At 33.6% G+C, this 17,048-nt stretch overlaps 2 protein-coding genes across 2 annotated transcripts; one reads left to right on the top strand and one right to left on the bottom strand.

The window, feature by feature from the left end:
- Positions 1-910: 910 nt before the first annotated feature.
- Nop56 (Nop56 ribonucleoprotein) lies at positions 911-11,909 on the bottom strand. The gene is made up of 8 exons (XM_089709896.1): positions 11,782-11,909; positions 9,686-9,890; positions 8,106-8,273; positions 6,088-6,286; positions 3,894-4,157; positions 2,655-2,809; positions 2,127-2,297; positions 911-1,240 (listed from the first exon to the last, which is right to left on the bottom strand). Exons 1-8 carry the CDS (start codon positions 11,782-11,784, stop codon positions 1,029-1,031), a joined length of 1,377 nt encoding a protein of 458 aa, XP_089566022.1. The 5' UTR covers positions 11,785-11,909; the 3' UTR covers positions 911-1,028.
- Positions 11,910-13,279: 1,370 nt separating this feature from the next.
- LOC149478118 (uncharacterized) lies at positions 13,280-16,895 on the top strand. Its single transcript, XM_089709863.1, has 2 exons — positions 13,280-14,765; positions 15,392-16,895. Exons 1-2 carry the CDS (start codon positions 13,569-13,571, stop codon positions 16,580-16,582), a joined length of 2,388 nt encoding a protein of 795 aa, XP_089565989.1. The 5' UTR covers positions 13,280-13,568; the 3' UTR covers positions 16,583-16,895.
- The last annotated feature ends 153 nt before the right edge of the window (positions 16,896-17,048 follow it).

Below are 17,048 nucleotides of genomic sequence, written 5' to 3'. Positions count from 1 at the left end.
GATTCAGTAAAATATGGAATAACAATATTATTAGGTAAGCTTAGAAAAATAAATAGGTAACAGATAGGGTTACCTATGGGTTAGGTTAGGTTCGTGTTTTTTTTAACTACACAAAAATAGGAGCCCGGCCCTGCTACGCGGGGCTCCGTCGCCTCGCAACCGTCTTCTTCTGGATTTATTAGATTCTTACATTTTAGCACCATTGTCAATTTAAGTCGTGCAGTATATTCGGGAACGAAGACACAAGCATCCTCGACACAAAAAATATACGATCAGTACGCAACATTATATACACAATACACATGCATTTTATTAATAGATTTCAAAACAGCAATACAATAATATAAACGCGAGCAATGGAAAGACGCCGCGCTTACTCCGAAACATACACGATTAGTCCGCCTGCGTACTGGCGCTGTATATTTTGGAGCGCTATTCTTACTTGCTTCACTACAAAGTATATGCGAGTATTTGCGTACTGCTGTTGTATAGATTGAAAGAACTTTGTAAAAAAGTTATTTACAAACTATACGTGATTAGTTTCACACCGTTGCGTACTGGCCTTGTATAGTTTGGAAAGACGCTTATTCGAAACCAAATTGAATAAAAATATGATACATTTATTTTTGCGAAAGTATTTCATTTGGATAAGCCTTTTAAGTTTCAAGTATTAAATGAAGGATAGAAGTTAATACAAATAAGAAACTCACTTCAGGAATAGATTGTAGGCATTGTAAAGAGACATAAAGAGATGGACATAGGTACTTAATTTTTTTTGTAATTTGTAGTTGAAAGAAGGATCATCGTCTTAATTTTGTTATGATATTACTTAGTAACAGCTCTAGCTAACATAAGCGTGTTTACTTCAATAAAGAGTAGTTTTGAACCTGTCCAAAAATAAAACACCTCATACTTTCGTAAAATTTTATTCCTTAAAAAATACATAGTTTTACACTGAAAATAAACTCTGAACATGACGAATCTTCAAACAACCCAACAAAGGCACATGTTATGTTTGAAAATTCGTTCTATTCTTCCATAACTTCTACTTCTTTCTTTTCTTTCTTCTTCTTTTTCTTCTTTTTAGCGCTCGGCTCTTCTTGGTTCTGCTGTTCTGCTTCTTCCATAGCTAGTTTCATAACCTCAATGTTTTTCATGGGAATGTCACCGGTTTCGTAGAATTTCAGACGATCTTCAACTTGTTGACGCAGTTTTTCACCAAATACTGTTGTCTGGTTCTCTGTAAATGGAGGAAAAAGGTTACGTAGTATCTTTGTCGGATATTATGCGAGTCTTATAGATATAGGAATTCATTAATTTTTTAAAGGGTTTTGAAACAAAGGAAGAACGAAAGAAAATACGTTACTTAAATCACAAATTTTCACTAATAACTAAACACTTTTTAGAACATTTTAAAAGTGTAAAATTATTAATTTGTTTTATTCCGACGTTTTGAACACTACAGAGAGCGTGTTCACGGGAGAAATGTATGTTTAATGAATAAACGTGTTTAAAATCCGTTAAAAAGCACGTATTTTTAACTACTCGAAATATTAAAGTTACACAGATTAGTTAAGAATATTAAGCAAACTGTTATTACTGTTTTTAATATTAAAAATTGAGCTTTTTAGTTTTTACAGAAGGATAGCATTATTTATATATTTTTAAATGATGGTGATATAGTGTAGCAACTGTATGCAGTTAGTATGAAAGAACATATAACGTAATTACAATCGCATTTCTATCGCACGCTATTATTATCACAAGTCAATATACAACCTGCAATAGATCAAAACGTGCATAAATTTAATTTATATTTAAAATAGATATTAATTTAATAAAAAGCTTTATTATTGATAATGTCTGTGTCAGTTAAAATTAAAAAAAAATGTATAAAAATATACGTCCAAATTTACATATAAAAAAATAGCGTGTTTGCCGCGCACACGTGTCAGAAGCGAAACTTCTTTAGCCAGATTCAAAGATACCAAAATCGTCGCCTTACTATGACGTGATGGCATTGCCATGACGCGACCTTGAAATTTTTACTATCGACGCGCCTATATAGAAGTTTCACTTCAAAAAGTGTGAAATTGGAAAATTTACTAAAAAATAAAAATACTAACCAGAGAAACAATCAATCCTCGACGCTATAGAGCACTTATTGGCCAAGTATCGACTGATCCTGCCCTTGTTCTTTAGACCGGCTCGACCAATAAATGTAGAATGGTATAATAGACCGTATTTGGGTGTGTTTGAGCGTGTTTTTAACGCTCGGAATAGAGCTTTTTCCGCACCTGTAGAAAATAAAATAAGAAATAAGATATCAGGTAGTTTGCTTTTATCATTAATCATTATTGATTCAACGCAACTCGTAATGTAAAGTTTTAGCTTTAACTTTATGTGAAAAACTAATAAGTTTTATGAAAAGTACTTTTTAATAAATGCATGTTAAATCTCTACATTTTAAGTGCTAAAAAGGCGGAAGTTAAAAGACATTAAAAAATCGTAAACACTGAGACATGATATTTATAAAAATTTAATACTAGGTACATCAAAACATAAATCTATATGCACATAATTGCATGAAAGTTCTTTACTCACTTTTACCTATCAAAACAGTATACACAAGATTAATAAAAATATATACACACCAAGAATCTGCAAAGTAGACGCAGGGTATTTAGCCAAGTTGGTGAGCGAACCAGCCTTTGATATCAGCCGAGCCCCGACCTGGTCTCCGATTAGAGTGGTCAGGTTTGGAGCCACCGAGTTCATCTTTGTGTGCAAATACTCCGATATTTGCTTTCTGGTGACAAAAATATGATGTCAATGAAAAAATAATGTAAATTAGGTTAACCTGAATAAATTTGTATAGTCAAGATACTATGAAATTGTAATCAAAGTTATGCATTTTGTGTATAGACTACTAGCGGTCCGCCCCGGCTTCGCCCGTGGTACATATTTCGCAATAAAAGGTAGCCTATGTTCTTTCTCAGGGTCTAAAGATTGTCTGTGCCAAATTTCATCAAAATCGGTCCAGTAGTTTATGCGTGAAAACCATACATACATACACAATTACAAACCTTTCCTCTTTTTTAATATTATATAATAGATATAGACTATAGAATATAAACCTATTAAATATATGACCTACATTTAATTTCATACTTCACATTAAAACAGAAACAAAATTTATCTATAGTAATATTATAAAGCTGAAGAGTTCGTTTGTTTGAATGCGCTAATCTCAGGAACTACTGGTCCCATTTAAAAAATTCTTTCAGTGTTAGATAGCCTATTTATCGAAGAAGGCAGGCTATATATTATCATCACATAAGAACAACAGGAGCGGAGCAATGCGGGTGAAACCGCGAGGCACAGGTAGTTGAAAATATATTGGGGAGATAAAGTTGTTTCAACATAAAAGTTACATATACATATACACACATTTGGTATGTATTTGTATTTCGGTTGAATTAATATAGCACGCGCTTATAACCACAAGCCATTGAACAACTTGCAATAGATCAAACGTGCATAAAATGAAATAAATAAAATATTTAATTAATTAATCTCTATTTTATTATTTATTTATTTATTGAAACAGAATTATTCTTTGTACTTACAGTAATAATACCAAAGCGTACATAGAATTTATTATTACACAAAAGCATCATTTCAAATCCTTGTTTTTGCTTTCTAATTGCATAAATTAGGTAATGTATTTATTTTTACGTGATAAATTAAAAAAAAATCATAATTTCAAAAATCCTAAAAACATTTAAATCTACAAATAAAACGCATCAACCAATAAAAATATACCATCTACCACATTATTTCCAAATTAAAACAAAATTAACAATTTTTATTATTAAAAAGCCTTTCCTCACCTGTAATTACTCAACGACACAACCCTCCCCGCAAACATTTGTATATTAATCAAATCCACAGGCGATATATCCATTCCCATAGACATTTTAGACGCATCAATTATAGCTTGGGCCTTTTCCGAATCCCCAAGTATATCTGTGAGGGGCTCCACTGATTCTTCGGTGAGAGATTTCCTGTCTTTAATGTATTCCGCACATTTTGTGTATAGATGGTTATCGGGGACAATGCTAACGAGCTCTGGGAAGTGGTAGGAGTACCATTCTCTGAAATAATAATAATAGTTAAAAAAACTAAAAAACACGCTTTTTATAGAAAACCGAACTAAAAAATAGAAAATTTTATCAAATTAGTGTATTGTCATCGGTCCTCAATAAATCTACAAAGTTTGAACGAAATCTGGACGTTTAAAGTGGGTCAAAATCGCGGCCAAAGAAGTCGGTTACAAACAAATATACAGGTGAAGCTAATATAAAGCGTGTAAAAATAAGGTGATTTTAGTTCATGAAAGTAGTTATAACAATATAAAGATATTTTTATCTCATGAAATTGTTTTGTTGGTCATCAACTTCAAAATAAACAGTAATCAAGTCAAACATTTATTTATTCAGTTGATATTTTTTAGCACAGTTCAGATCGAAATTACTACAAAGGTTTAGGTTATTTTTAGTATATTATGCTGTGTTTTGCAGTGTTTGACCGCCTCCTCGGTACAGTGGTTGACGCGTGAGCGTAACACCGAGGGGTCCTGGGTTCGACTCCCGGTGGAGACGAAGAAAAAAAAATGTCTTGGTCTGGCAGGACACAGAAGGCTGATCACCTACTTTTCCCTAAAGAAAATCGATCAGTGAAACAGATGTATAATGCATCTGCCCCTCACCCCACTACGGGGACATGGGACTTCACTTTCACTTATGCTGTGTTTAAATGTTATATATGTACTACATAATAAAGCTTATTAAATACAGTATGAAACAAAAAAAGGAAAGGTCATACTTGATCTAAATGATCTGAATTTTGAACTTCATTCTTTTGTTTCCCTCAGCTCTAATGAGATTTGTTAAATTATTTATTAGTTATTAACTTGAGCTGTTAGCTTCACTCATATTGATGTCTCATACTAAATTATGCTCACTTTAAAAACATAATTGAAATAATTTGGTTCCAAAACTTATATTGCATATTTTATTTGCCGCCAAATTGTATTTATTTTAGGTTATTATTCATGTACTTAAATGTTATTATTATGTTTATCTATACTAATAATATTATAAAGAGGAAAAGTTTGTAAGTATGTATGTAAGTATGTATGTATGTATGGTTTTCACGCAAAAACTACTGGACCGATTTCAAAAATTCTTTCACCATTAGAAAGCTGCATCTTTACTGAGCAACATAGGCTATATTGCATTTTCAAAAAAATTAGAGATCCTTACCAAAAATGCAATAATGTAACCCAAGGTGTAAAAAAATCCTCAATAAAACTTCTGTCATCGCGTGCGCTGCGGAATCTATTGAAGATAGAACAAAAAAATGTTCTACAGTATTATAGAATGGATCAATATCTACAAGAAAGTCCGCGATACCATATGTCCATCTTCAGTAGTTATGTTACTACAACAACTTTTTTACGTTTTCAAAGTAAATAGAAGTGCCGACAGTAATCAAACCATGTTATCCATACACATATATTAATCTTTATCCCATTAAATGATGTTTTATTATAGACTGTTTCAATACCAGCAAAATACTTTTTAAATGAAAAGAATTGGATATTCCATTCAAAAGATATATAACGAATTTAAAAGTGTCAATCTACAGAAAATAGTAGGTATACTGTTTGAGCAGGCCGTAGTGCGGGGGTCACGGAGGAATTCTACCAATATGCGTCTTGACGGAACACAGTGGGGTTTTGGTCGGTAGGAATCCGACATACACATAACCCACGGCCCCTCCCCTGGAGGCCGTGGGTATCTATGAAAGATTTCCCCACTAAAACAAAAAAAAAGGCCGTAGTGCGGTACGGGGTAAAGGTGATTTTCATGTGATTAAAAATTAAACCTATAGTCCGACCTATAGTAGACTTTTCACTGTAAAGATATCGCTATCTATGCGGGTGAAACCGCAGGGCATTGCTAGTTGTACAATAAAGTGTTTTCTATGCTATTATTTATTGTAATTTTACTTCAATCTCACCTGATCCTCATAGAAAACGTGTTAACATCTTTATCAAGCTGATCCAACAGTGCAATAGACTGTATGATCATATTATCCACTCTGTGCACGTTGAACTTGACTCTCGCACGGGAGTACGAATGGCCAAGACCGAGTTGGGCCACGCTACATGCTTTCTGTGTGAGCCCCTTGATTAGGGCGTGGAAGTGAAACTTTATACCTGTAATTGTGTTAAAATCTTACTTTAGTTAAAAAATTATTTTAAAAAGGAAAAAAAATACCTAAAAAGCAAGTATAAACAGCCATTGATACATTAATCTCATAAAACATTGGAAGCTCAATGACCTCTATAATCTATACTAATATTATAAAGCTGAAGAGTTTGTTTGTTTGTTTGAATGCACTAATCTCGGGAACTACTGGACCGATTTAAAAAAAATTTTAGGTGTTAGATAGGCCATTTATCGAGGAAGGCTATATATAGGCTATATAGTATATTTTATCACGCTAAGACCAACAGGAGCAAGCCACGCGGGTGAAACCGCGGAACGCAGCTAGTATACATATTCAATTGATGCATCTATCTTATAGTTTATATCTACATTATGGTAAAAATCAGTTTGTTATGAACAAGGTAGAGCAAGAACTTTAAATAATTTGGAAAATCCAAAAGTGCACGCCTCATAATTTTTTTTTAATAAATATTTATTAATTATTATTTTTGTTTATTTAATAACAATTAAACCACATCGAATCAGACCCTGAAAAATGAAAGGGTTCTATTCCTGAGCATACTCAAGCGTAAGAGAAAAAAAAAGACTCGATTAGTAAAGTATTTCGGTCGCTATCGTGTTAACAAGAAAAAGGATCCGCACATACAGACACACGGACGTCCAAGACAGAACTTTTTTAAACTGTTTTTTAACTAGTTTAAATAACAAAAATGACATCAAAAATATCATGAACGTTAAAAATAGTGTTTTTTCTTAATATGTGTGTGTATGTATTATCTTACAAGTGCAATGTATGATACATAAAGACATTTTAAGTTTGAAAAATCAGATGTTTTGCGCGAAGTGACAGTAGTACCCACCTCAACGCTTCGCTTATGAGGCGTGCAATAATAAAATATCCCTCAAATAAGATCAACTGAATTTCTACCCATTTATTAACATTAACATATAGCTACCACTAACATAAAATCTAATTTAAAAGATATATATCTATAATCAAACCTAAGTTTTTCAACAGATTACTATCTTGCAAGATAGATAATTATGTAACAACTTGGTACAGTTCGATTCAAACTTAATGGTGGTTTGGAAGCACAGAATACATAATAGTATCTAAACGCTACAGAACGGACACTCTCCGCCTCCCGCCAAAATTAAACACTTACCTCACCCCGCACGATCATCAGCTATAAATGGTCCGCATTTTTCTACAAGGACAATACGCAACGAAGATTGACAACATTAATCAAATTGACTTTAAGTAATTTTATTATTTTGGATTTGTGATTATCGTTTTTTGTAGAAAATGGTTAGATATTGTGCTGTTTACAGATGTATTTCATCAGAAAAACGTGAATTTCTTTACGCTAGTCACAATTAATGTGCGAACCCTAAAGCGTTAACACACACATTTGCACTCTCTACAGTGTGACTTTCAAAACGATAATTTTGTATGGAGTGTCCACTGTCCGGGGTGTGTCGGAAGTTAGTTGTGAGTGCAGGTGCAATCAAGTCGACAATCATGCTAAACCCAAAATTGCGTATCGGAACGTACGATGTTCCGAGCCGCCATTAAATTTGAATCATACTGTAACAATTTTACAAATAAATGTGTGGTTTTATGAAACCACAGTAAAAGTGAAACTTAGGCACAAAATTATCATATTTGTACGATAATTATCGTACGGTTCCGAACACTGCTTTATACCTACTCTGCAGCCGACCGTCACGCGACATGCGCTACACAGACCAAAAAGTTTGAGACGATGTAATAAAAGTTTCACTTTAAAAACTCCCTTATCTTACCTCTAATCAATTCAGGTACTGCACCAATGTGCGAGCAGGGAATCTCCAGGGCTTCGCTGATAGCTGCACCAAGCTTGGGATCCAGAACACCGAGCGTGCATTTTGATCGCTTCTTGCGTTTCGGTAACGCACCCTCGAGGAAGAGGTTCAAATCTTCTGGTAGAATACCTGTGTAAATATAAAAATCTTTAATAACAGTTCTTTAAACTAAATGTGGCAAATTCTCATTTTCAAATTAAGATTTGCTTTATTTTAAATTTGATGTTTTAATTCACATTTGTCTTTTAATAACTGCATAGATTTATATAAACAAAAAACATAATTCGGGACATAAGCTGAATGGGTTCATTTAATAAAAACACTAGGCTTTGTTTTATAGGCCTGATTAACTTGACTAGCTGGCTGCAACATATAAATAAGACCTTAGAAATTATGAAACTACAAAAAAAATACACTAAGTATGTTTGCATCTTCACTACATAGTATAAAACAAAGTCTCTTTTTCTGTCTCTATGTCCCTTTGTATGCTTAAATCTTTAAAACTACGCAACGGATTTTGATGTGTTTTTTTTTTAATAGATAGAGTGATTCAAGAGGAGGGTTTTAGTATATAATTTACTAGCAATGCCCTGCGGTTTCACCCGCATAGATAGCGATATCGTTACAGTGAAAAGTCTACTATAGGTCGGACTATAGGTTTAATTTTTAATCACATGAAAATCACCTTTACCCCGTCCCGCACTACGGCCTTTTTTTTTTTGTTTTAGTGGGGAAATCTTTCATAGATACTCACGGCCTCCGGGGGAGGGGCCGTGGGTTATGTCAGATTCCTACCGACCAAAACCCCACTGTGTTCCGTCTAGACGCATATTGGTAGAATTCCTCCGTGACCCCCGCACTACGGCCTGCTCGAACAGTATACCTACTATTTTCTGTAGATTGACACTTTTAAAAATTCGTTATATCTTTTGAATGGAATATCCAATTCTTTTCATTTAAAAAGTATTTTGCTGGTATTGAAACAGTCTATAATAAAACATCATTTAATGGGATAAGGATTAATATATGTGTATGGATAACATGGTTTGATTACTGTCGGCACTTCTGTTTACTTTGAAAACGTAAAAAAGTTGTTGTAGTAACATAACTACTGAAGATGGACATATGGTATCGCTGACTTTCTTGTAGATATTGATCCATTCTATAATACCGTAGAACATTTTTTTGTTCTATCTTCAATAGATTCCGCAGCGCACGCGATGACAGAAGTTTTATTGAGGATTTTTTTACACCTTGGGTTACATTATTGCATTTTTGGTAAGGATCTCTAATTTTTTTGAAAATGCAATATAGCCTATGTTGCTCAGTAAAGATGCAGCTTTCTAATGGTGAAAGAATTTTTGAAATCGGTCCAGTAGTTTATGCGTGAAAACCATACATACATACATACTTACATACATACTTACAAACTTTTCCTCTTTATAATATTAGTATAGAAGTATAGATTAGGTTTTAGACAAAGCGGGCGAAGCCGCGGGCGGTAAGCTAGTACAAAATATAACAGTTTCATATTAAATTACCTTCAGATATCGCATTAATGTTCTCCAAAGCCAAAATAGCCGACTTGAACGGTTGGAACGCAATCAGAGACACAACCGAGTTGAAACGCTGCAAGTCCGTTACAGACTGCTCCACTTGCGGCAAGAACGTCGCCAGCTCCTCGAACTCCGCTACGCGGAAGAGGGCGAAGCCCGCGGCGTGCTCGAAAAGCACGTACAGCTTACTCTTTAAGTTAATTATTGAGATTAGTCTGTGAACTAGCTTTTTTTTGTCATAGCAAGCAAAGGAGCAGGTGGGCCACGGGCAACCTGATGTTAAGTGGTCACCACCGCCCATAAACACTTGATAAACATTCAAATTGATTGTATTTTAAATCATGCAGTCGTCCGTTTGTATATATGTAGTAGTAGAATATATTATATTATATATGTTTACAAATAAATGCTTTGCTAGTAATGTTTTGAACTCTTTACATCAATATTATGTTCATTGAAGTTATTGGTATGGATTTTTGTACTTAGATATCTTTGTATTTACTATTTATGGCCAGTAAAATAAAGGGGTTGACTTTAGAAACGTGCGGCACGAATTTCGGCGCGATTTTAATTTTTATCGATCGATATTGATGCCCCGAAACATACATTAGCGGCTTTTCGTGCGGAAACGTGTAATTACAGAGAAATCTTTTTTTTTTAATTTTGAGATTATGTTCAAAATTGTTTGAGTTACATTGACAAAACTACAAGAATTGTGTTTGAAAGAGATAACAAATGTCTTAATGTACATATTAAAAACCATAGTTCATTCAAAAGCATGTTGCTGAGGGGACAACAATTCATACGGGTTATTGGCGAGCATATGATTATTTGGGGCAATATGGGTATGTTCATAAAAAAGTTAATCACTCAGACCCAGACAACCCATTTGTTGCCTCTGACCCATTTGAGTCCCAGTGGCATGTTGTAAAAAGATTTTTTAAAAAAGATAACTATAACCACCCAGCAAACTTCAGTGATAATATTATAGAATATGTGGAGACGATGGGTGGAAACAAATAAAATGGATCCATTCATTGCCATTGTAAATTGTATCAAACATGTATACAAGATTTGAATAAATAATTATTTAAAAAATGTTTTTATTGTATGTATATTGCACACAAATTGTTAATCACAGAACCGAATCTGTCCACCCCGATTCCACGTGGTACTTGTCTGTCATACACTAGAGTCTATTAAAAAAGTCGGAGGCGCGGAGGAGCGTGGCGCCCGCGTGTGCTGAGGAGCAGGCAGAGTCAAGCGAGCCGGAGTGGCTGAGGCTGGTCGCCAAAGGCGACCAAAAAGCCGAAGCTACGAAGGCGAGTGAAGACTCCTGCCTGCAACGAGGTACACGGGGGCAAGCGCCACGTTCTGCAGTGCCGGAGCAGTCAAGAAAGCCCATAATCTTCGTTATATTTCTAACTACATCACTACATAGTATAAAACAAAGTCACTTTCTCTATCCCTATGTCCCTTTGTATGCTTAAATCTTTCAAACTACGCAACGGATTTTGATGCGGTTTTTTTTAATAGATAGAGTGATTCAAGAGGAAGGTTTTAGTATATAATTTATTAGGTTTAAGTCAAAGCGGGCGAAGCCGCGGGCGGTAAGCTAGAATAAATATAATCTCAAAAAAAATTAAAAAAAATAGAAGGGGGGGTTTCCTCACCCCCCCACTTTATAGGGGGTCTCCCCTTACCTCCCCCCTCCCTTTCCCTCCCCTCCCCCCCCTTAATTCGTGCCGCAAATTTCTAAAGAAATACCAAATAAAGTGAAGATCATAATTATTGATCTTCTTTTCTTTCCACATAATATAAAATGTTTGCATTCCATATTTGAGGTTATAAGAGCATGTAATTAAAATAAGACTTATACGTACTAAATAACAATACGAAAGATTTTTATGTTGGTTCAATGTGTGAGATATTAGTCTGTGACATTATAATTAATATTTACTGTAAAACATAACTAAATGCAAAACTAAATCTGGAACACCATGCCAATAATTGTATAAATTGAAAAAGGTAGTATTTATATTATTTAACATGTTATTCAATACATTAATAGTTCTACTTACCATTTTTAACTAATATTTGTTGTTATTTACACATTCACTATCATTTTTATTTTAAAACACGTGTATTTTGTATACCCCCGCGATTTTATCACGCAAGCGCCCCCACACCAGATAGACGCAAAGAAAAACATGTCAATTTTTTGAGGTTATGTTTTATGGATGCGTTCTGAAGTAAATAAATAAATTATTGTTCGCAATACTGATGGTATATTTTTATTATTATATTTGTTTCATTAATAAATTATACAAGTACCTCATCATTTAATCATTTTTTAATTAAGAATATTATAGTTAAGATGCTCTTTTAATACTATAATTATTTAATTTTGCTTTACTATGTTCTCATAAAGGTCTACCAGAATTTGATGGCATATATAAATTTAAAAAATAAAACATTTTCATGTGGCAACTTTATTTGACAACTATCAAATTGGTTGTCAAATTATTTGTGTTGATCATTAATTTTTAGGATTTTGTCTTCAAAATCTTCGAAATGTCGATAAAACCGCTGCAGCTGCGATCACAAGCAAGAGGTGTTGTTTACAATTGTATAGAAAAATATTCCATGAAGAAGGTCAAACACATCACAATTTTCAATTTTAAAGCGCGTGAAACATTTTATTGCTTAGTTGGACTTACCCGTTTTGATACTTTAAATTAAAAATGTTATAAATAGGGAACTAGTATAATATTGTTAGTTGATTAAAATATAATTTTATGAAAACTTATTACAGGAGTTTCCAATTCGGCTATTTGTCAAGACCAAGGTGTACAAGTCAATTTTATAATTATGTGTTAATACTTACGAAAATAAACATGATTTTATTTTATTATTGTTTTATTTTATAAAAAATTATAAATAATCGTTAAATATAGTAAATAAGTTTTGATCTGCATTATCATTACATCCACATTTTCACATGCCATAATGATATATATTCAAATATAGGTATGTGTAGACCGCCTCCTTGGTACAGTGGTTGACGCGTGAGCGTAGAACCGAGGGGTCCTGGGTTCGATTCCCGGTGGAAACGAAAAAAAAATGTCTCGGTCTGGCAGGACACAGAAGGCTGATCACCTACTTGTCCCTAAAGAAAATCGATCAGTGAAACAGATGTTTGAATAATGCATCTGCCCCCTACCCCACTACGGGGACACGGGACTTCACTATAGGTATGTGTAAATACATAATATTATGTATTACCTTTAGAAAAGTAATATGTATATTATACATGTGATAAGTACCTACATAATATTACGTGGATATCTCATTATTAAATACAGTATTATCCACTTGTATAATGTGACTAATGATATTGAGACAATAAAAAATAAGCAGTATCAAGATCGTTCAGTCCATTTTCCCTAGGGTTGCACACTCAAAATTTTGATTTCCCTAATTGCCATCAGATTATGGTTTACCTACCTATAACCATGTTATATTAATTTTTCAAATTTATTACCGTTCAGATATATTACCGTCTTCTAGTCAATCAAAAATTCAAAAATATTTTTTTTTATTGCCAATTAATCGCAATTGAAACCAAAATATGCAAAATATAGGTAATACAGAAATCTAATTATTACAATATTATCTGTGAAGTGTGAAGCGTCAAGCGTGATCCTTGATTATTCAACGGTCATGTCAGATTTGAATTTGTTATTGCTACGTTATTTATTGCCACAATTTCATTTATTGTTTCGAAGTCAGTTTTGATCTGAATAAATTTTATTTATTAACCACGCAGTGAAATTTCCCAAATAATTTCGAAAGGAACACCTAAAAGATGTCTGCAATAGTGATTCAACGTGAACTTGTTGTGAGATTTAAGAAGGAAACGCTACTGAATATTGGATTACTGAGTAAGCTTCAACCGATGCCGCCTGAGCTTTCACGTCTCGTATTCAAGGAAAATGCAATGGACAAGCCTACTCAGAATCTATTTAACCACCTATCATACTACTTGGTGTCGATCATAGATGTACAAGTTGCCTCGACCTTTTCATGGCCTCTTTACGATACGAAGACAGAAAGAGCGTATCGAAATGAATTGTATACTTTTATAAGTGATTATAGTAGTAAAGGAATGCTTTCACCAGTGATGTCTTCCTATTTAGTGAACCCTAGTTGTTACAAAGTGACTGTGCTAATATTTCAAATGTCGCAGTTGGCGGTAAAGAAAGTATTGTTGTTAAAAATGCGTAAGGATTCACATAAAAAGTTATACGAGGAAATGACAGAGAAATATGAATCCAAGCAAAAAGACGGTTTTCTTGAAGCCATTAATAAAGAGACAGAAGCTATGCGCAGTAAGTTTTCAAACTATTTATGTAAGCGTCAAATTATGGAAAAAATTGCTGAAAAACTTCGTAAGCGAATACTAGAAATGGAAGACAAAATAAAAAAATTGAATGCCCAAAAATATATCAATGATTTGGTAGATGGATTTGTATCACAACAAGGTTTAGACGATATTGCTAAAGAAGATGCATTAAAAGTTAAAAATGTGTATGAGCAACCACAATTCTTTGAAAACTGGTTGAGCTATGTTGACTCAGATGTAAATAGAATGCAAAATGAGTGGGACACTAAAGTAACTCCATTCCTAAACACAAGTAAGAATACCTCGGAATATACGAAAGCTTTAATTATGAGATACACAGGTCAAATGGAGAGAAGCACATATATGATAGAGTATAACGCTAAAACTGACAAAATTTGCACCAACGATCTACAAAGCCAAGTAAATAGTGAGCAAAAGTATATACTAAGAAATATAGAAAGGGATGGAAAGTTGAATTTTCCGAATCTAATTCGAGCATTTGTTATTTCTATTTGTTTTGTATTAAGGGACTATGATGTTGGAGATCAGATATATAAATATAATGATTATTTACAAGGTGGGAGGAATAAATATAATGAAATTGTCAGTATAATGCGGGTACTTTTGGAGAGGATATTGACTGCTGAAGCTAAATTGCAGGTAATTTACATTTTAAAGAGCTTATTTGCATAAAAGTTGTTCTATCATCAAATAATTTTCTTGTATGAAGTAACGCATCAGTTTTTGTGAATGCTTTATGTTGAGTGTTGTTAAAGTATAAATAATAATGTATAATATTATGACTTTACCACTTTTTAAGTCTTTTAAACAAATAGGAATGTGTAATCATGATATGTATAGGCATTATTGCCATTGTCTCTTGATCCTATTCTGACACTTATTATATTTAATTAATTTATGGCCGATTTTTCAATCATTGGTTAAAATTTATCCGTCCAATAAAGTATTACACGAACATTTTAAAATGTCACCTGTAAACTGTCAAATACGGACTATTAGAATATATTTTTGAAATGGTAGTTTAATATGTTATTCGATGAATAAGTTTTAACCAAGGATTGAAAAATAAGCCCTTAAATTATTAAGCGCTGACTTTTCAATCGTTGGTTAAAACTTATTCATCGAATAACATATTAAACTACCATTTCAAAAGTGTATTCTAATTGTCCGTATTTGACAGTTTACAGGTGACATTTTAAAATGTTCGTGTAATACTTTATTAGACGGATAAATTTTAATAACACAAAATGCCTTTTGTTTTACAGATAAGTTCCTTGCCAGTGAACAGGTCATTGCCACTGAGGAAATACACACATATACCACACATGCCAGATTTATCGGACCTGAAAAATAAAGACCACATCCAAGCTCTATTTGATTCATTCACTCCCCTGGCATTCTCAAAACAAAAGTTCAACCTACTAAGGAATGATAACAGAAGTTTCAGCAAACCGTTCCCTAAATCCCTTATTACTCCCTTCCATTATGTACCAAGGGATGACTTTATGAAAAGCATTATTTCATATAATGTTAACACATATGACCACTTAAGTGTAAGCCGAAACAGTCACAACTTATCAGTGATGTCACAAATGAAAGGGAATGAAACGATTGCAGAATGTGCTTCAGGATTTACAAGACAGCAAATACAAAGGCTTCTCTCGACAAAGAAAACGAGTAGCTCTAAAAAGTACAAATATAACACTGAACGACCTGATATTAATATCAAAAAGGGTGGCCTGTTTAATGAATCATCGTCTTCAGTTCAAAGTAATGGTCTAACAAGAAGTTATTCCTCACCCAATTTGTATGAAAATAGACCGAAGAAAGTCATGTCTAGAGGGAAAGGCAGAAAATTATCTATAATGAAAGAAGATAGTCCGTTTGAAGTGTCCGGTATATCTTCGCTAGATAACGACAGCAATTTTAGTACAATGGGACTTGCTAATGCGGAAAGTTCGAGAAAGTATTCCAATTCGCCAACATTACCCACCATAATTATTACTAGTGATGTTGAGAATAGAATAAATAACGTCCTCAAGGGATTAGACGCAAGCAAAGATGTAGAAACAAGTAACTTTTCAAATATATCAGAGAGGAAGAGCATAGAAACACAGAAAACAGACACGCCAAAAACGAACACGCAACTAATAAAGAAAACAAGTTCTATAGAGAAAATTATCAACCGCTTCAAGAGAGTGCGGGCGAGCGTGATGCCGGAAAAAGAAGATATCATCACAATAAAGGAAGAGAAACATGAAAAAACAGATCACGTTACAAGCCGAGTGCTTCTACCAGATTTATTAAGTCCTAGTTGTTCACAGTTGAGTGCAAATACTGATTTTCTTGACGAAATACTAATGGATGATAAAGTATATAGACATCCAAGAGAGAGTCTGGGCACAGCGTTGGGTGTCGACCAAACGTTTTTAGATCAATTCGATTTAATAGACTGATATTTATTGTATAATTAATAACTTTTAGTATAGATTAGCTGTCTGGTTACAGTGGGGAACTGTTTTATGGTGAAAATATGACTTAGAAGATAAATGTATGGTTTTTTCTCATGTATAATATTAAAAAGACGTGTGTCACTCGGGGACTGCCGCGGTAAAGCTATTGCATGCTATGCCTTCAAGCCACACCTCCGCGCCCGTCCCCGTGGGGAGCGTGAGGTTTTTTCGTTACGGAATTTCTCGATTCGGTCCCCGCGCTCAAGGCCCGCGATATTAAACTTGTTGACACACTCATTCTTTCTTTCACTAACTCATAAGTAACTCATTAATGTGCAAAATCCTTTCTTATTATGTAATATAATATGCAATATGTAAAAATTAATTTAAAATATTATCATTTATAATACAAGAAACCAAAAAACATTTATCTTCTAAGTTATATTGTGAATAGTTCTAAAACAAGGTC

Source organism: Colias philodice, chromosome 23 (assembly GCF_061535455.1).
Source record: "Colias philodice isolate Cphi_HAF_F1 chromosome 23, ilColPhil1 Martin Lab GWU primary, whole genome shotgun sequence".
Classification (NCBI taxonomy): Eukaryota; Metazoa; Arthropoda; class Insecta; order Lepidoptera; family Pieridae; genus Colias; species Colias philodice.
The sequence above is the reverse complement of the archived record's forward strand: the minus strand, read 5'-3'. Positions and strand labels throughout refer to the sequence as shown.

Coding starts and splice junctions, on each gene's coding strand:
- Nop56 (XM_089709896.1), bottom strand. Junction 2,810..3,893: donor GTGTCGTTGAGTAATTACAG/GTGAGGAAAGGC, acceptor TTTTGTCACCAG/AAAGCAAATATCGGAGTATT. Junction 2,298..2,654: donor GTCTACTTTGCAGATTCTTG/GTGTGTATATAT, acceptor TATTTTCTACAG/GTGCGGAAAAAGCTCTATTC.
- LOC149478118 (XM_089709863.1), top strand. CDS start 13,569: ATGTCTGCAATAGTGATTCAACGTGAACTTGTTGTGAGATTTAAGAAG. Junction 14,766..15,391: donor CTGCTGAAGCTAAATTGCAG/GTAATTTACATT, acceptor TTTGTTTTACAG/ATAAGTTCCTTGCCAGTGAA.